Below are 21,045 nucleotides of genomic sequence, written 5' to 3' on the forward strand. Positions count from 1 at the left end.
CCGGTTCTTCTTTATGGAGTTGAAGTGTGGGGCGGGAGCATCTCAAAGTCTACTTGGAAAGAGTTTGAGAATGTCCAAAAGCGTTTTCTTACAAACTTTCTCCAAGTTAAGACACAAACACCATATATGCTCCTACTTCTTGAGTCGGGATCTCTTCCAATTGAGGTTATGGGCATGGAAAGGGTTGTGGAGTACATGATAAAGATGCGTCAAAACCCCTCACATCGACTTCCTACAATTGCATGGGAAGCAAGCAAAAAAGTTCAAAAGACGCATAAAAGCAAGATCTTGAGCACGGGATGGATGCAAGACATAAAGAAGTGGTTTGGGAGATGGGATGCATTACACTTGCTACATGATGCTTCAATTGACTCTCAAGTGAATGAAGCTTTTCTACAACGTCAATGTATTACGGCTTGGGAGAAATCCGGTGGGTCACGCTTCATACATTACACCACCTATATTGCCCCCAACTACAAAACCATGTTCTTCGCTAAGAGAGGAAACCGTACTCACACTTACATGCTTGAGCCTATTCCCTTGTCCGCGATACGCACTATCGCAGCAATTCGGCTTAGCTCCCATTTCCTTCGATGCGAGATAGGGCGTTGGGGCAATGGAGAAGAGTCAAATCGATTGTGCACATTATGCTCACTGTAAGTTCGAGAGTCTGAGTACCACACACTACTAGAGTTCTCAGCTTTTGATCACATCCGAACTTGCTTCTCTCACATTTTCAGCCATAACTTAGACCTACACACTTTCCTCTCCCAGCCAAAGTGTGGGCTCTCCATTGCGACTCTCATCACTACAATTTTGGAGCATCGAGAGTCACTCATCAGCCATACACATACTACATCACATGTAACTTTTGTCCCATAGGTCATATTTGACCTCCGAGGACGATAATAAAATCTATCTATCTATCTATCTTTGCCGTTTTTTGACCTAGTAGACAACAGTTCACTCTTTTGACCATAACTTGCTCATCCGAACTCCGATTTAGGTGATCTATAGCCTCAATCAAAGAGCACGAAGCCCTCTACGCATTGATGTAAAGATATAATTTTTCTGTGTAATGGAAGGCTTTGTTGTAACAGCATCTCAGAACTGAAAAAACTGTTAAAACATTTCGTTTTTGTTGCCGACTTGAAGGCAATGTCAGACAAAACTCGCAAGGGTGGAAAGGCCACACTCGCCATGGAGAATGATGAAAAATCTCCAAGGAATTTGGATGCTAATCCAACCACATCGTCGACAACAACGGAAGCAATGATCATGGCTTACTTGATCTCGTTACAAGAAACCGTCAACAAGCAAGGTGAAGAGTTGCGCGCTCTTGTAATGGAGAATGGCACTTTAAGAGTTCTCGTTGTGGAGAATGAGCACCTCAAGAAGGTTCTTGAAATGCAAACAACACGCTTGATGCATCTTGAGAATGAAGTTCAGGAATATAAACGCTCTCTTGTTGACATGAATGTATTGAAAGAGCGCTTGAGCAAAGTTGAGAGTGATCATGTATTGAAAGAGGAAACAATAGATACAATACGACATGATGTATGTGAGATGAGAAATGCATCCAAATCATGGGCTGATATATGTAAGGATAATGTGGTTTCTACATCTCCTATCACGCAAGCCGTTGTCCAAGCAAAGAATGTAGAGAATGTGGACACTCAAGAATTGCAAGAACGACAAAAACGCTCAAAGAACATCGTCATTCGTGGAATCAAGGAGGAAAGCATGGAAACACCCCAATCTCTTGTGGTTGCTATTGAAGAGTTTTTTGCTACACACTTTGGCATGTCAGGAATCATGGCTTATGGTGCACATCGATTTGGAAAACAAGGAGTCCCTCGCTCGGGAGAAAGACCTATTGTATGTACCATGGCTGATGAGGTAAAGAGAAAGATCATCCTTGACAATGGTTGGATCTACCTCAAAGGAACGGCTTGTAATGTATATGAGGATCGCACTCTTATGTAACAAAATGTACGTCGCAAAGCATATGAGGAAAGAAGCAAGAAGGTTAAGGTATCATCTCAAGAAGAAAAGCCACTTGAGGAGGATACAAGTCCACCCAACAAATAGGGACACATGATCTATGAGACCAACTCACGCTTGCGAATAAGCTTTTGGAATTGTAACGGGTATCCATGGAATGCGGAAATTGGCATTGATAAGCTTACCAATGACTCCGATGTGATACTTCTTGTTGAAACATGGGAGCATGATGCGCAACGAATTCTTGGATTTGACAAATACGATGTGTATTCGTTGATGTGGGTCAAAAATGCAAAGCAACGAAGAGGCCAAGGAGGCGTAGCATGTATGACCAAAAAGGGTTTGAAAGATGTTTCCATTGTCAAAGAAGATAAGTATAAACACTACTTATGGCTGAAAATCAGCCCACCAAATGGTCAAGTCATGTTTGTGGCTGGTTGCTACGTTTCTCTCTATGACTCCAACTTTTATGCTCGCTTGAATATGGATAGAGATCAGCCCTTTGTTGAACTAGAGGAAGACATTGCTCATTACAAGGATCAAGGTGAAGTCATTGTTTTTGGAGACATGAATGCTCGCACAAATATGTTACAACACGACACACAACAAGTCGACATGTTGCATGTCTCAAGAAGAATGGATGACTCATACATGTATAATCGAAGTTCTAATGATGCAAAAGAACTGGATCACTATGGAAAGTCACTTCTACATATGTGCAATAGTACCGGAATGCTCATTGCAAATGGTGTATCTCTATGGCAAGGCACCAATGACTTTACATGTAGAAAGCACAATGGTGATAGCGTGATTGACTATATGTTGTTCTCGGAAGCCACTCTTGAATGCATACAAAGCTTTACACTTGGTGAATGGAATCCGGAATCGGATCATAGGATGTTATGTATTGACCTCAAGTGTAGTAAACGGCCCGAGCATGTAGCCTCCAATCATGATGTGAATCATTTGTACCTACGTCTAGACTTCAAACGAGCACTTATATATGCTGATATGGTAGACCAAATGTTAAGCATGATAGAGCATCAAGAGAGCCCAACATTAGAATCCAAGTGGAAAGTTTTCAAAGAAGTAATTTACTCTTGTGCGAAGGAATGCTTTTCGGTGAAACACATGTCTTGCAAAAGGTCTAAGAAGGGTAGCACCAAGAAGAAATGGTTTGACATGGAATGTAGTCAAGCCCGAAAACACTTGCTAAGATTGGATGCAATCAAAGACAAGGAAGTTTACTTGGAATGTTCACACACATACAAAGCACTTGTTCAAAAGAAGAGGAGAAGGTAGGAAGTCAAAAAACAACTTCTTTTAGCACAAGAGAAAGCACATGCATGTGGCAAGTTTTGGCAAAATCTAAAAGGCAAGCGCATTGAGAACTTTGGTGCCTTGACTCTTGAGGATATGTATATGCATTACAAGAACCTCTATGAGCAACCCAATGTTGATAAGATGGAGTGTTGTAGCTCCCTTGCGTTTATGTCTCCCTTCTTTACCATTGAAGATGTATGCCGCGCGCTTGAGAAACTTACTACTTGCAAGGCAGCTGACCTTCAAGGTGTCAAGGCTGAAATGATTAAATGGACAAGCAAGAAAACACGATATTGGATATGTGATATGTTTAACCTTGCACTTCAGTATGGCATGCCTCATGATTGGAGTGCAAATTGGATCAAACCTTTGCACAAAGGAGGAGATGTAAACAATGTGAACAACTACCGCACTATAATGGTTGGTTCTTTGATGACAAAGTTATTTGGATGTATCATGGAGATGAAGATAAGTGAATGGGCTGAAAAGAATGGCAAACGTTCACTTGGCCAAGCAGGTTTTCGAAAGCATCATAGCACTGTTGATCACCTTGTCACTCTTCGAGTTCTTATGGAAGCGTCTCGATTGAAAGGAAAAAAGTTGTATTGTTGCTTTGTGGATTTTAAGAAAGCTTTTGACATGGTACCGCGAGGAAATCTTTGGAGACGTATGCAAAGCCTTCAAGTGCCGAGAGAATTTATGCATGCAGTCTTTCGCATCTATCAAATAGTGATATGTCGATTACGTATGGAAGATAGAATTTCAAAATTTTTTGCAACCACCATTGGTGTCAAACAAGGATGCCCACTTTCCCCAACCCTCTTTGGGCTACTCATTGATGAATTGGAATGCATGGTTCTTGATTTTATGTAGCAAGAAGGCATAGAAGAGGTTAAGATCGGAAATGCGGTGATCATGCTTTTGCTTTATGCTGATGATGTAGTCCTCTTGGCACATACCTTAGAAGATGCACAAAAGCTTATGAGTGTCTTGGAACGCTTTTGCCTACATAGCGGGCTGATCGTGAATGGATCCAAAACCAAGGTTATTCTTGTAAAGACCCTCAATGACGAAAATCCATGCATTGTATACAACAATGAGCAACTGGAAGTGGTAGATCACTTCAAGTACCTTGGCCTTGAGGTTCCATCCAATCATAAATGGAAGGATTGTGCAATGCGTCGCTTGGAAGCCGGAAAGAGGGCTTATTATGCATTTGAGAACATGTGCAATGCTGGAGAGATAAAGTGTTGGGCTCTCAAAAAGTACCTCTTTGACACATTGGTGACACCAGTGCTTCTTTATGGAGTGGAGGTGTGGGGTGGAAGCATCGGGAAGTCTACTTGGAAAGAGTTTGAGAATGTCCAAAAGCGTTTTCTCACCAACTTTCTCCAAGTCAAGACACAAACACCCTACATGCTCTTACTTCTTGAGTCCGGATCACTTCCCATTGAGGTCTTGGGCATGCAAAGGGTTGTGGAGTACATGCGTAAGACACAACGTAGCCCTTTGCATCGACTTCCTAGAATCGCATATGCAGCAAGTCAAAAGGTTCAAAAGACATGCAAGAGCAAAATACTAAGTTCGGGGTGGATGCTTGACATCAAGAAATGGTTTGGAAGATGAGATGCATGTCACTCGGTCAAGGATGCGTCGATCGACTCCCAAGTTAATGAGGCCTTCTTACAACGCCAATGTATCACGGCTTGGGAGAAATCCGGAGGTTCTCCCTTCAACCATTACACCACACACGTTGCCCCAAACTACAAATCTCTCTTCTTCTCCGAACGAGGTAACCGAACCCATCCCTACATCCTTGAGCCCATCCCGTTGAGTGCGATCCGCACCATTGCCTCCATTCGTCTTAGCTCCCATTCTCTACGCTGCGAGATAGGACGTTGGGGCACTGGCGAGGAGTGTCATCGACTTTGCACCTTATGCCCTCGTCAAGTGCGAGAGAGTGAGTACAACACACTACTTGAGTGCTCAGCTTTTGACCACATTAGGTCCTCTTTTCCCCATATATTCAGCCATGAGCTCTCCCTACATACCTTCCTCTCCCAACCACGATGTGGACTCTCTATTGCGACACTCATTTCAGCCATTTTTGAGCATCGAGAGTCACTTATGACCTCCACTCACACCATGTGACATGTTCATTTGGTCCCATAGGTCATATTTGACCTCCGAGGACGATAATAGAACTATCTCTCTCTCTCTCTCTCTCTCTCTCTCTCTCTCTCTCTCTCTCTCTCTCTTTGTTTCTTTAAAAATCTGTTTTTTAATTTTGTATTAAAAATTTAAAAAAACCAATTTACATGGAAACCGTTGCTAATGCCACGCCCACGCCCACAAAGCCTCTTCTCTCACTTGCAACAGCATGGATTCAACATACGGTCTCTCTCTCTCTCTCTCTCTCTCTCTCTCTCTGTTTCTTTAAAATTTTGTATTAAAAATAAAAAAAAACCAATTTACATGGCAACCATTGCTAATGCCACGCTCACGCCCACGCCCACAAAGCCTCTTTGCTTGCTCTTACTCGCTTGCAACTGCGTGGATTCAACATATGGGATCTATCTCTCTCTGTGTCTGCCTCCCTCTCTCGCTGTGTGTGTCTCTAATGCACACACACACACACACACAATGCTTTGAGAGTCTCTCTCTCTCTCTCTCTCTCTCTCTCTCTCTCTCTCTCTAATTTTGAAGTTCTGATCAAAACTTCAAGCTCAAAATTGAGCATTGAACAATTTAAATTTTCTGCACTTGACGAACACGGTCTAAATAATCCCAATCTTGTTTGCAATTGATTAAAAAGGTCAGCATCTACATCTTGATAATCCCAAAGGGGCTTAAGAAAGCGTACGTGAGGTTGACAGCTGACTATAGCGAGTCTCTCTCTCTCTCTCTCTCTCTCAAACGGCGGTGGCAATGAAGAGGGCAAGGGTAGGTGTTGGCAGGCTGTGCAGGTGGCCAAGAACGTCCCTCAGTTTGCTGCAATGGCATGTTGTAGGTACCCTCCAGAGTCCATCCATTAATATGTCAGCTAGCTACACTCGCTCTCCCTTGCGCACCTTGCCATAGTTGAATCCATCGGTCATCCCCTAGCAATGCTGCAATGGCGAGGGTACTAAGAGAGGTCTTAGCAAGGCATGCTTTTTTGCACCACCAATCAAAAACCATCCTGGCCAGCATTATTTAATCGGGTGCATGTTACGATTTCTTGAGGCTCATCAGTGCCAATGGCCACCTCTTCAATGGAACAATGTCCACTCTCTCTCTCTCTCTCTCTCTCACACACACACACACACACACACACACACACACACATGTAGGCATGAACATCGCACGCACACACATCTTTCTCTATGCAGGCTGATCCACTAATTTCCTTGCGTTTGTTGGCCATAGCTGATGCTAGGTCCATCGTTTGGACAATGATGGCTGCGGAAATAAGGGCGAGTGCAGGTGATGCCTATGTTGGTGCTTGCAGTAAGACCACATGAGCTGCCCTCTCTCAGCCCGCTCAAGCACAGACACAATCTCTCTCTTTCTCTCTCCCTCTCTCTCTCTCTCACACACACACACACACACAGACACACAAAGACATCGCCTAAAGCGTGCACGCACACACATACACCATTGTGTAGCAGGAGAGAGGGGGATCATCAAGAACAACTCTTCAAGCCAGTGCCGTTCGCAGTTGCACATACATACATACACTGTCGTGTAGTAGCATATGCGAGAGAGAGAGAGAGAGAGAGAGAGAGAGAGAGAGAGAGAGAGAGAGAGAGAGAGAGAGAGAGAGAGAGAGAGAGAGAGAGAACAGGGCCGAGGTGCAGTAGCATATGTAGGAGAAGGGGGGGAGAGAGAGAGTAGAGAGCGGGGGGGGGGGGGGGGGGGACACAGAGAGAGAGAGAGAGAGAGAGAGAGAGAGAGAGAGAGAGAGAGGGGCCGAGGGGGGGAAGCTCGACGTCCAACGGCTACAACACTCGCCCGCTATTTGAGGCATCCATTGGCACCACTATTTCAAAGCTCATAGGCTCTGCGTGCAATAACATTATTCGCAACCACTGATCCCGTCCATTGTGCAAGGCATTCAATAGTGCTCACTGCTGTTTCAAAGCCCACGCTGTGTTGCCGGGAGCTGCAGGTTACACCAGCCGGACTAAGCAGCTTCAGCCATGTGGCAAGGGGGCGGAATCCCTCCCCCTTTTATTATTATATTACATATATGTTATATATATTATATTTATATTTATTATAGTATAGATGGTATTTAAAATGATGCCCCCCAACCCCCCCTCTCTCTCTCTCCCCCCTCTCCAAACACTGGTTGCTGCAGTTATACCGCGTTAGAATGCCAAATTGCGTTGTACATAGCTGCACGAAGAAGGGGAAGGCGAGGGGCCAGGGGATCTTGCCTTCTTCCCGCCTGGTCGTGCTCGTCCCAGGTGAGACTCAACACACACCATGCAGCGCACCCTTCTTTGCAAGCCTCTGCTTCGACGTTATCTGGTCAACAACAACATGACCGCCCAGCCTCCCATCTCCTGCAGCTTTCATGGACCCATCATTACGTCTGCTCCGTCAGGGAGACACGTTCGCCGTGCAAAACCAGCAGTTTGCTTTCTGCAAACCGTCAACTTCTCGGCCACCACCTTGGGCTGCAAGCTACCAAGTAGTTTTGACAGAGTCTCTGTATCTGCATTTGTTTCATCCCAAAGTGGATACCCGATGAATGTTGAGTGTGTACATTCTCCGCAGCAGCAATGTACAGGAAAAGGATATCAACCCCTGCGTGCATTCTCAAGCAGTGGTGCAGGTAGGAGTGACTCTAGTCAAAATGCAGGCGAATTTGAGGCAGAGGAGATGGAGAAGGAGGCCCGGGAGCTACTGCGCAGGGCTACTGTTACATATCTGGGCAGTCCCTGCGGCACCATTGCTGCTTGCGACCCCAACGAAACCGATGCCCTCAATTATGATCAAGTATTTATCCGTGACTTTGTGCCCTCTGCCATCTTCTTCTTGCTTGATGGCCAACCTGAGATTGTTCGCAATTTTCTTCTCCATACTCTCCAGCTTCAGGTCTGAGCTTTCAACTCTCTTGTCTGTTAGCATACACACTGTGAATTCTTAGTACATTGCCTTTCGAGAAATGAAACATAAGAAGCGACGTAAATGCTGCTCTAAGCATTAAGTATTTGGAAGAGGGAACACTGTCCATGCTGTACAATGGATTTGATAATGATCCGGATTATTCACAATCTCTCTTCCACCATGTGGTTCTTGTATTGCACGTTGAAAGCCTACATTTCTATATCAAAACATGTTAAAGAACAATCTATACATTGTCGGAGCTAGATCAGTCCAGCTGGAGCTAGATGATATAAAAAACTTTAGGTTGAATTGCTTTTGATTTGGTGCATGTGTAAGCCAATAGCTTTTTGGCACGCAGAGGTCTCAATGACAGATGAGGTTAGGCTGTTGTACTCTCCTGCTAAGGTGTGCACAGCTAAACGCCCATTTCCTATCATATAACGTCTTTTATGCAAAACTGGTCCTTTAGTGTCTCGGTTCATATTGCCACAATAACAGGGATGAAATATTCTAAAACCAACCTGGTTTTTCATGCATGGCAGTCCTACTCCACATAATGTACCAACAGGAAGACTCATTGGCGAGAAAATTGTTGCCAACAGTTGGCAATCTCTAAACAAGGATTTTGCTCTTTATTATTGTTGCATAAACTGAAGCTCTGCTTCTTGATGGCCTGTTATTTCCTTTTTTTTGTCAAAGGGGAAAAGCTACACTTTATCAACCATGTGTCTCTGCGAGAATAAAAAAGCTCTGTGAGGAGAAAAAAAGGCTACACTTTATCAACCATATGCCTATGTGAGGAGAGCCAAAATCCGAAGTGAAAAAAGGGGCAGAAGCAGATAAACTACAAAACAAGATGAGCCCTTCTCCCCAAATAAACAACACAGAGATACCAACCCCCAGGAAAAAAAAATCAAACAAAGGAAAACAAAAGTGAAAGAAGGGAAAACCGAAAACTACATATAAGGAACACAAAGCATGATTTCAAACCAAATGCACAAGGTTGCAAACATCTAATTTATCTAAACGTGGATGGAGTGAAATGTCCATCCTTAATGGCTTCTTGCGTCCATCGAGTCACGATATTTGCTTTTATTTCAGAGCTGGGAGAAAACTGTGGACTGTTTTAGCCCTGGTCAAGGCCTAATGCCAGCTAGCTTTAAAGTACACATGGTTCCCCGTGAAGGTGGTGGCACGAATGAAATGGAGGAGACATTAGATCCTGATTTTGGAGAAGCAGCAATTGGTCGAGTTGCTCCCGTTGACTCTGGTATATTTTCTCAACTCCTCCGTGCTTTAGAATGTTATCTATAATTATTTGTGAGAATAGGCTAACCTTGCACTGGCAGCAAGCTCTTGTATGAATCTAAAATCAGCTTGCCCTAGCTCTTTAAGCGTTCTAATGCTAACGATGTCAAACTAATCTTTTTAGAGTGATCAAGCAGAAGAAACATCAACTTTTCAAGGATCTGGTAACAGACTTTCAATAGCCACATCAATCTCCATAAGTAGAGAGTAAACGTGTCTTTTCTTGTCACCAAGTATGCTCTATACATGGATTGCCCCTTTCTTTTGAGAACATCCCTTGCTCAGCCATCATGGAGGTCACCATAGTTTCATGAACGGGATGAATCCTGAAGCTACTGACATTGCCCTTCATGCTTCATTTTGAAGGATAGGTAGTGTGAACTTGCTAGACAGGTAACACCACTGGGGTGTAACTAGTGACAGCGGAAGAACGAGTCCCATATGTTGGTAACCACCAAGAAAAGTCACAGTTGCCCAACTCTAGTTGAGAATGGTAGTAAAGAATTTTCTGAGGGTGATCTAGTATTCGAAAGCTCCCACTTGATGCCATGGTCCGCACAAAACTGTACAAAAGCATTGGAGGTAAACTCGCCACCCTTGTCCGCACAAACAACTCCTTCACAAGTGTGCCAATTCTTGAAGATCTCAAAAGCCTCATTCTCGCGCTTGAGGAAGTACACTCAAGTAAATTGGCTGAAACATAAAGTATAGAGCTCTACCTAAGGATGAAGTTTGCATAGGTCCACAAAGGTCGATGTGAACCAACTCCATAACTGTAGTAGCTTGGCGTGTAGAGTGCTTTGAAATAGCCTCTTTACATGAATGCACGAAGTGCATTGTTCTTGCTTATTCTCAACATCTGGTAAGGCTTGTATCATCTGATTACAAAAAGCATGACGGAGAGCATCAATATTCAAGTGGCCAAACCAATAATGCCAGAGATCACCTGTAGGAGAGCCTATAACCTCCCAACAGCCTGGAGCTTGTAGAGACCGTGCTCCATTGTGCCCACCTTGACCTCCTTGCCAGACTCAAGATCTTGAAAGGCAATCGAGTGCTCTGTCAAGACCACCTCCTTGCCTAACTTACACACCTTGTGCACCGACAAGATGGAAGCCCAATTATGGAACATAAAGAACCTTGGAGCAATGCATCTCCCCTGAGCAACTTGGGATCAATGAAACCGGCTAGTAGACTCACTAAAGGGCGGTAAACTTTTGCTTTCACTCAATCTTTACTTTGATTAACTTTACTTGGTACTTTACGACATAGGGGAACTTTACGAATAAACTTGAGACTAGAATTCAACACTTCAAACAAACCACTACTTGGCAGCTAGTGCTCCCAAGTAGACAGTGACACAGTGCTGGCCCCAAAGGTTGGCGCCCCTTTTGGTATTTCTTTATCCAATTAAGCTTTGGAGAAAAACCTGTAAACTCCTAAGTACCGTGCCACTTTTATTGGGCTGAAAATGGCCCACTCTAGCCCAATTTCGGCAACATAAACAACTGTAGAAGGCTTCACAAACAAAATCCCCATGAAATAGGTGACTTTCCCGCTTTTTTTGGGCTGAAAATGGCCTACTCTAGCCCAATTTTGGCAGCGTAACAATTGTAGAAGACTTCACAGACTAAATCCCCATGAAATAGGTGACTTTCCCAACGCATAGAGCACTTTTCTAAACTTGGCGAAAAATTTCAAGTTACAGCATGCTGAGTTCTCTGTTTTTGGCCTCTACAATGCACCAGAATACCCATATAGCGATTCCCTAGCTTCCTTGAAGCTCCTGGGCCTGTTAGGCAACAAAAACGGCCAAAACCCTAAATCTGCAAAAATACACAGCAGGCTGTAATTTTCTGCCTTGGGCTCTGTTTCGCATGCCGGTCACATTCATAGCAAGCCCTTGAGCTCACGCACCTGTAGGGCTACTCACACTTTGATTTGGATGAGATTTCTTGTGAGAAATCTCTCCGAATCAACCTGTACTTGTGGGGATTAGCAAGTAGCTAATCAGGTACGTATGCAAGAGGCTTTTGCCTCGGCAATCGCGCATAAACCCACACAATTGTACATACAGATGAGTAGCCCTTGAGCTAGGCATCACATTTCTGTATTTAAAAGGGAAGAGGTGTGCGTGAGAGCGGAAACATCGTGTACATAGATCAGAGGAGAAGGCAAGCTTTCTATTAAGGCTGTGACCCACTACTCACACACATAGTAGCACTTATGAAGTCAAAATCAGCTCCTTTTCCCTCGCTCAATTTTGGGCACCCCCTCTTGCTGATGTGTCTGGCAGATGCATCTAGAGCCGCCATGTGTCTGGTTTGCCCTTTTGAGTTAAATTCCTAGTACCCACAAACGTAAAATGTGTTGCATGGAGCCTAAATGACTTTGAAATTTTGAATTGAGCTTAGCTACCCTTTTACTCCTCGGATTTCAATGCCGATTGGCCCGACTAACTCGTGGCGACCTGGCCTTCACTGTTGTGGGTGAATCTCTTGGTAGTCAGTGTTTCGCAGTGGCTAAGCCCATACAATGTCCGACCATGTGTGACTTCAAAAAGAGGGTCCCAAAAATTAAATAAAAATCAAGGGAAAGAAACCAACAACTAAGGTTAGTGGTTGTCAGAGCCTTGTGACATAACCCCCCCTCTTGAAATCCCAAACATCCTCGATTGCATGCCAGATATACATGCCATAGATGATTTAGTGTGATTAGCACCCTTTTATTATCACATGTATGTGCAAGAAAGGTCATAAATATAGATACAAATGAATTAATGAAACCTCATACTATTGTCATTTCTGTCTATGATAGAACTGAGCATTGTACCTGTGACACTTGTTGAGCAATGTACGCTTTTATTGCATTGAATCTGTATGTACATATGATGTGCTAGCTCCATCATCACCCCTCTTTTGAGCACGTTGAGTTGGGGCATACACTGATTGTAACCCAAAGGCTTCAAAGTAAAACTGCAATACATTTAGTGACTCTAGGAGTTCATTTTCTTCCATCCACTTTGCATCCATCGGTGGATAGTTTTTGAACTTCACCAAATAGCGTCGTGCAACTTTTCCCTTAACTTTTCTTTCCTTATGTGCCAAAACTTGCTAAGGAACCGGGATCTCATCAAGTTCCTCAACTTTTGGTTGATCTTCATCAGGCATACCTTTTGGCACATCACCCACAAAGGGTCTTAGAAGACTCTTGTGAAACGCATATGAATCTTCCAAGTGTCAGGCAATTTCAGCCTATAGGAAACATCGTTGATCTTGTCAGGTACTTGAAAAGGCCCATAGTAACGCATGCTAAGTGTTAGTCCCTCGCCGGATCCATTTTGCACACATGACATGTCACAAGCCAAACTCACACCTAGACAGACGTAGTGAGTAGACATCAGGCTCACCTCCCAGCCATATAGCCAATACAGGCTCACCCCCGAGCCTGGGGGCCCGCAGGCTGCAGCCAAGCGGGCTAGCCTCTACCACAAGGGCCGGCGTCCCGTACCACCAAGCCCACACTAATACGGGAGTATAGGTAGAGCTGTTGAGGGCCAAGAGTCCAAGTGTGGTGATCACACCAGACGTCTCACAAATGAGACCCAAGTCCTATCAATAGGACTTCATAACCTATGGACCAAGTTCACATTGGCCGGACATACTGCAGGCGCCCATCCTGATATCTGGGGATGTAACACTTCTCCCCTTATTTTTAATTGCTGTCCTCAGCAATATCCTCAGTTATGAAATTGGGAAAGCGATTCCTTAACGATCTAAGTGATTCCCAAGTAGCTTGGGATGCAAGACGATGCTTCCACTTGATCAAGTACTTGGGGTTAAGAAGTCTTGCGAGACTTGCGCACCCTGTGGTCGAGAACCGATTTGGGTTCAAGTGGAATGTAATGGGTGGTGTCTTCCAAGTTCGGGACTTGGTTAGGAGGAATCACTAAATCCTTCTACCCTAGCCGTTCTTTTAGGCGGCTTACGTGGAACACGGGATTTACAGTAATGCCTTGAGGCAGGTCCAACTTATAAGAAACCCCACTTATCTTCTTTGTGATCTGAATCGGACCACAATAAGGCGAAGATAATTTTGAGCATGCACCAATTCGGATCGTTTCGGGATCCTTTGGAACTCTAAGGTACACCCACATGCCCTCTTGGAGTTGGCGGAGTTGCCGATGCTGATTAGCGTAAAAAGTGGCACGATCTTGTGCCGTCTTAATGCTCTCTTTTGTGACCTGGAGCATTTCTTGCATATCATGTAAGAAATCGGCTAGCAATCGCATCTTGATCCCCTTGAATCGAGTGGCAATTGGTGGTTTCGGCTCATAACCGTACGTAAGTATAGACGGGCTATAACTAGTAGCCGAGTGCTTTGTACTGTTATAAGCAAACTCAATCCATGGGAGATAGCGTTCCCAATTAGATTGACGTCAAGAGACATACGCTTGTAGCATGTTCTCCATAGTTTAATTTGTGTATTCGGTCTGTCCACCATTAGCTTCAGGATGATCTGAGGACGACATGCATAGACGGGTCTTCAATTTTTGGAAGACCATTTGCCAAAAATTGCCTGTGAATTTTGGATCACGATCACTGACAATTTCGTCGGGCAAACCATATAATTTGTATAAATGTTCCACAAAGAGGTGAGCTAATTCTTGGCTCTCTATGGTGGAATGTGTAGGGATAAATCATGCCATTTTGGTGAGTCGATCGACAATAATGGTATCATGCCCACGGTTGGTTCGGGGTAATCCAACTACAAAATCCATAGAAATACTTGCCCATTTGCTATTGGGAATTTGCAAAGGATGTAATAACCCAATGTGTTTTTGTCGTTTAGCTTTGTTGAGTTGACATTGCGTGCATTCCCGCACATACTTTTCAACAAAAGCTTTCATGTGCCAAAAATACCGGCCAACGAAGGCCCAGAGTATGGTGTATGCGAGGGTGTCTTGCACTTGGTGCATCACGACACTGGAACAAAATTTGCTTGCAGATATCCTTATCAACGGGCACACAGACTTTGCCTTGCTTGAAAAGTAGTCCATTACGAATGGAATACTTCTCCGCTACCTTTCTCTCTATAGCCAGCTTAGAGGCGTCCAAACCGCCATAGTTTTCCGAGCTACGTATTCCCTCTTGGACTGATTGCCAGATTGCACCAAAGTGACGATCATTTGGCAACGCCCTTTGAGAGAGATAGAAGTCAGTCGAAATTTCAGCAAACGAAAGTGTATTTACCTTAGAGATCCTACTAAGGGCATCAACTACCACATTGGTAGCACCCTTCCGGTAGCATATCTCGAAATCATACTTATGCATAAGTTTGGCCCACCTTGCCTTCGAAATCAAAGGTCGGGCTAATCACAGAGATATTTCAAAGAGTGGTGGTCTGTCCACAGCACAAAGTGGGCATCAGAAAGGTAATGGCGCCAAACCTTCAAGGCATAGGCTACAGGCGGCCCATCCTAATACAGGATTGCGCCAATTGCATAATCACCGGCATCCATTTCCACCACAAAGGGTTTTTTTGGATCCACAATTTGAAACATCTATGCAGTAGTAACAAGCCGCTTCAATGTTTGGAAACAATGATCGAGCTCATCGGTCCATCGGATTGACGGACTGGCACTACGCTTTTTGCTTTTGACGCTCTTTAGCAGATGAGTAAAGGGTTCGGCAATACGAGCGTAGTCCTTGATAAATTTCCGAAAAAAGCCCGTAAAACCCAAAAGGATTTCACTTGCCTGATCATGCGAAGAATGGGCCAATCCAGCACAACACGCATCTTGTCGGGGTCAATGCGAATGCCATTGGTCGAGATGACATGACCCAGATCTAGCAATTCCGTGCGAAAAAAATTGCACTTGCTTTGCTTCGCATACAACTTTTCTTGTCTCAAAACACGTAAGACAAGACGAAGGTTGTAGGTGTCACAAGATGCTGACGTGTCAAGCCACTGAAGAACGGAGCCAACTTGCAGATCCCGGCCGAGGGGCCTAAACCCTAGAAGCAACCAAAGAAGTTGAAGTTCTCACCAACTTACAGATCCTCGCCAAGTGGGTCTACTTATAAAGAAGTTCCCGCCAACTTATGGGACCCCGTCCGATTGGGCCCAAGTGACCTATGTTAAAATAAAGACCAAAATACACACACACATACACAAGCTTATTTGCGTGGAGCCTGATGACGTGGCAGGCAAGTATGGAATTCCGGATTTTGCGTTGACTTGTTGACGTGGCAGCCTGTATGGATTTTCGTGATTTACGCTAGTTGATTTTCTGCGCCAGCTTTTGGGCCAATTGCTTTTGAGTTTCAAGCTTTTCATGTAAATTGCATTTCAAGGCCAAGGGCCTTTAAATAAGTGCAGAGGGCTCAGTCTCTGGCACGCTTCAGTGAGAAGGTGCAGAGCGCAAGTACTGGCATTGTACTGAGTTCAAGTAATATAAAGAAATACCGAAATGGGCGCCAAGGTTTGGGGCCAATACTCTTTGGGGTGGAATTCCGCCATTCCGTGTCGTGTGTGCTCTCTCTCTCTCTCTCTCTCTCTCTCTCTTTCTCAGTTTCAGTTGTTATTGAAGTGCTAAAAATTTGTTCAGTCTGTTCTTTTCTATTGGCACGTGGTGCCCGTCTTGTGATAGTAGGTGTTCCTCAAGTGTTCCGTTGTGAATTAAGATACAATCAAGGAACACAACAACCCACTTTCCCAAATACGGACGAAAGACCCATTCATTATTTGTTGGAAAGTGGCAAGAGCGTTGGTCAACCCAAAGGGTAACACCAAAAACTGGTAATGTCCATACCGTGTACGAAACGTGGTTTTCGGGACATCACGCCGTATCTGATGATACTCGGAACGTAGGTCAATCTTGGTGAAATAACGAGCACCTGAGAGTCGGTCCATAAGTTCATCCATACGAGGTAACAGATACTTATATTCGACAGTGACCTTATTGAGACCTTTGTAATCTACACAGAAGCGCATCCCACCGTCCTACATCCATTGGTTCTCTCAGCTCGATGAAAGGGACCACCCGAGACAATCGTTTAGTCAGTATATCTGTTTCTACAATGTATTCAAATTCATCTTGTTCATTTTCATGTCTTTGTGTGTCCCATCCATCGGGAAGACCTTCGATTCAGATGTCTTTCTGTGCTTTGTACTCTCTCCTTTTCTTTAATAACAGACAAAACTTCTTCGGAAAAGCTTTGCTGGTTTACCTTAACAGTAGCTTTGTCTTCTTCAATCTTTGGTGGGTGCTCTTCCATTGCTGTTTGCTTTGTTGTCAACTCTTGTACTTTGGTTTGAAGCGTTGCTATGTGTTCTTCCTTCTTCTGTAGCTCGTGCCTGACAAGATTGAGTTCAGCCTGTAATTTCTTCATTTCTTGTAGCAGGTAAGATTCCCATGCTGTTTGTTTTGTGACCGGTGGAGGGATGCGGTCTGGTTGTGTCAGGACGTCGGCAAAAGATTTTGTTTGCTCTCCTGTCATAGTGCGGGTGTGTATGTAAGGGGCGGGGTGTTAGGGAAGTGCCCACCAAAGGGGGTCCCCACCCTCAACCCCCTTGGTGGCTATTGTCTCACCCTCAAGCCCTAAAGGCTGCCAAAACAGCAAAACGCTGGACATTAGGCGTGCGAGGGAACGAATGCGAGGGAGGAAGGGCTGGCGAACAGCAAGTGCGGGAGGGAGAGAGAGGGAGCAGGCGTGGGAGGACAGTAGGTGCGCGAGGTTGGAGAGAGAGAGAGAGAGAGAGAGAGAGAGAGAGAGAGAGAGAGAGAGAGAGAGAAGAAGAAGAAGAAGAAGAAGAAGAAGAAGAGAGTTTTAACGTTGTAGGAAACTATTCCAAGAGACCTTAAAGATCTGGCCGACGAGGAGCTGAACTCAAGAGCTGTTATTCAAGAGGGAAATGGCATAACCAATCTGCCACACTTGGGTGATAGAAAGGTTATACCATTTTCCTCTTTTATTAGTGCACACACCCCCCCCCCCGAGAAGACGAAAAGAAGAGAGTTCTAACATCGTAGGAAACTATCCCAAGAGACCTTAAAGATCTAGCCGATGAGGAGTTGAACTCAAGACCTGTTATTCAAGAGGGAAGTGAAAATGAAATGAAATGTTAAAATGACCTATGAGACCAAACTGATACAATCTTGGTGGATCTAATACAATGTGTGGGTACAAAAATAAAATGAGTAAAGTGAAAAACTAAAATCTTAACTGCTAGATGTGAACTAAGCAGCTAGCTGGAGCTTGGAACTGTGTAGGATATGAGTAGGGGGGTGAAAGTAGTGACTGGGGGACTAATACAACACAATGTGGGTGTGCGTGTGGGAATATAATGGGCGAGAGCTAATACAAAGGCTGATACAAGATGAGCAAGGTGTACAATCCTCAAAAGAGCTAAAACATAGGAGATCCATCATCGGTCGCTGGCGGATCTTATCAATCTCCTCCATGGTCAATCGTCTGATCGGGCGTCGTGAATGTTGGGCCAAAGTGATCCGAATCCTCTGATGCAGCCTCCATCGATGCTTTGTAGTCTTCTGTAAGTTGTGGGCGTCTAGATCTCCCTAGCTCGGTCGCTCGATCGATCAACGTGCCGCTCGTGTGAGGAGAATGTGAGCTTTGCTGTGGTAGCTGCTCCTCTGGCTGCCCAGTGTCCACTCTAAAGAAGACTGTGATTCGTCTCTGACACTGGCTAGCCTCGCCTCTCGTCAGTCTCTCTTTGTGTCTGCGCAGCTCGAGCAAAAATAGACCCATACATCTCTGGTCCTCCTCTAGAGAGTGGTCCAAAGCCCTCTCTGAATAGGCAGTGAAAGTGGCCTTGTATCTCATAGTAAACTAGGCAGTGGCATGTGTAGTGCAACTCTCAGGCTCCATGAGAGAGAGAGAGAGAGAGAGAGAGAGAGAGAGAGAGAGAGAGAGAGAGAGAGAGAGAGAGAGAGAGAGAGAGAGAGAGTCTCCTGAACCAATCAACCTCGGCAATGAATAACTGATGCAATGTAGAAGCCAATAACTGTCCAAGAAGGGCGACTGCTCGCATTGTGAATCTTGATCAAACATTCCAAGGAGCTTCAACCACATATCGTTGGCAGTCTTCAAAGTCTGAATGCCTGGAGAAATTTCCTTTGTAAGAGATTCCGCAATGGCCGACATTGCCTTCAAGTTACAAGCATCCCAATTGACACACAAATTTAGATACTCGTCATCTTGAAGGCGAGTGTACCTTTTGTTGGGATCCCTCGTAGGACGGGGCTCCGAGCCGTCAACTATGTCCCATAAGCCTTTTTGTGAGAACCAAAGTCACATAATCAAGTTCCGGGCGTAGTTATCGCCGTTCAGTCTGTTGCTGGCGCTCGAGCAAGGGGGGACCATGTTGAAGTTACAAGATTTGGAAATAATAAAAAAAACCTTCTCGCACTCCAAAAGCCGCACACAATCCAAGCCGTGCACTAATTTCTTTACTGTCGTCCCTCTCTTGAGCTTCAATCCCGAGTTCTTCCAAGCTGCTCCCAAAAACAAAGACCTTCGATGCCCAAGCCGTTCCCCAAACTCGTCCAAAAAACTTCTCAGTAAGTGTTGGGTGTTGGCTATGGAGGATGGCGAGGTGGACGAGCCATGAGAGAGAGAGAGAGAGAGAGAGAGAGAGAGAGAGAGAGAGAGAGAGAGAGAGAGAGAGTTTCGACACCAAGACACCAAGAAAGAAAAAGCATGCTATATCTTCTATAATAAAAACCTTACATATAAGAGGCCTTGCCATGCAAACTTCAAAAAGGAGTTGGAGTACACATGCATGCTCTAAGAGCTAATTCCCCATGGGTAGATAACCGACTAGAGCTTGAAACCTAACAATCCCCTCCTCAAACCCGAACTATATACATCACTCTCATGATATCTCGACTTTTTGGTGTACTCGACAACCGTGAGTTTTAGGTTCTCTCACAACCAAGGATTTTGGTGTATCCATAACCTGGTGCTATGATAGTAAACCCCCCCCCTTGAACAGATAGGATGTAGGTTAAAAAAAATTAGCCACCAATAAATGGAGTTTTTAGTTCACCGCCAAACCTTGGATTTAAGGTGTACCAAATAACCTCATGAGAAGGAGAAACAAAATAGGACTTGAACAAAACCTGATAGTTTGGGAGGTCTTACCACTCATGTGTTGCAGTGTCTATAGCTCGTATAATTTATTTTGACTAGGAAAAATATTTAAAAAATTGATCTAAAAAACATCATTGTCAATAGAAAACATTTGAGATTCTGTGTCTCCATCAATCACATGAATATGATTTTTACCCTTTTGACAGCATCTATTTGAAGGATGATTTGTTTTATCACAGTGAACACAAGGATTCTTCTTGAAACAGTCCTTTGTCTGGTGATTGTTGCACCCACAAATGGCACAAGGTTTGGTACGAATGGATGGTTGAGATGAAGATGAGGTAGAAGCACAATTAGTGACTGCATAGGCACTGGGAGTACCAGAAGAACTGATGGGAGATACTGCAGGGGAGACTATCAGTAGGAATAATCAAAGAATTGGTACGGGATACCCATCTTTCTGCTTCCTGCAGTGAATTAATGATACCATCCAAGGAGGGTAGCGGATCTTTCTCTTTTAAAACAGTAACAATCTGATGGAATTTATCAGGCAAACTTTTTAACAAAACAGCTATGAGATCTTCTTCTGGCACTGGGGCTTCAACATAAACAAGTTGAGTTTTAATACGCTTCAGTTGGTTAACTGAAGATGTGATGTTCTCATCGGCAGGCATAGCAAGAGAGTACAACTCCATCTTTAGACTCATCATTGAATACTTAGCTTTAACACCAAAAACCTTCTCTAACTGTATCCAGGCAGCACTAGAAGATTGCACGTCATCTAAGTAGTGAATAAAGTCATCTTCGAGAGATGTCAGAATAATACCTAATGCTTGCTCGTCCTTGCGTTGTTGCTTGGGATAGACTGCTCTCGTAATTGCAGCGGATGTGCCGGCTTCGTCGGTTGATAAGGGTTTCATGACACTCCACAGGTTCTTGCGCATCAAATAGCCCTTCACTTTGATTTGCTAGGTGTGAAAGTCCGCTCCATTGAATTTGTCGACTTTCAATGCCATATTTGAAGTCTTCAAGAAGATCTTGATGTCAAATCCTATCGCCAACTACTTGTGAGAATTCACCACCGTTGCTACACTGTCACAAGCTTTAAGAGATGCACTTCTAGACCACACAATTATTTTGAGAAGCCCGCTCGTCGACTATTTGCTACAATAGCATTTTGATATGCTACTAATAGGAG

General features: G+C 44.3%; 1 protein-coding gene and 1 pseudogene across 1 annotated transcript in view; one reads left to right on the forward strand and one right to left on the reverse strand.

The window, feature by feature from the left end:
* The first annotated feature begins 7,654 nt into the window (after positions 1-7,654).
* The window catches only part of LOC147421426 (neutral/alkaline invertase 3, chloroplastic-like), a 62,117-nt gene continuing 48,726 nt past the window's right edge, over positions 7,655-21,045 (forward strand). Inside the window, exons 1-2 of the mRNA XM_086503779.1 lie at positions 7,655-8,412; positions 9,526-9,694. Coding sequence (XP_086359905.1) covers positions 7,798-8,412; positions 9,526-9,694 — 784 coding nt within the window. The 5' untranslated portion in view covers positions 7,655-7,797. The remainder of the gene's footprint in view (positions 8,413-9,525; positions 9,695-21,045) is intronic.
* On the reverse strand, positions 13,447-13,996 carry LOC147421427 (uncharacterized; annotated as a pseudogene).

This window comes from Adiantum capillus-veneris, chromosome 27 (genome assembly GCF_014529385.1).
Source record: "Adiantum capillus-veneris isolate H3 chromosome 27, ASM1452938v2, whole genome shotgun sequence".
Lineage (NCBI taxonomy): Eukaryota > Viridiplantae > Streptophyta > Polypodiopsida > Polypodiales > Pteridaceae > Adiantum > Adiantum capillus-veneris.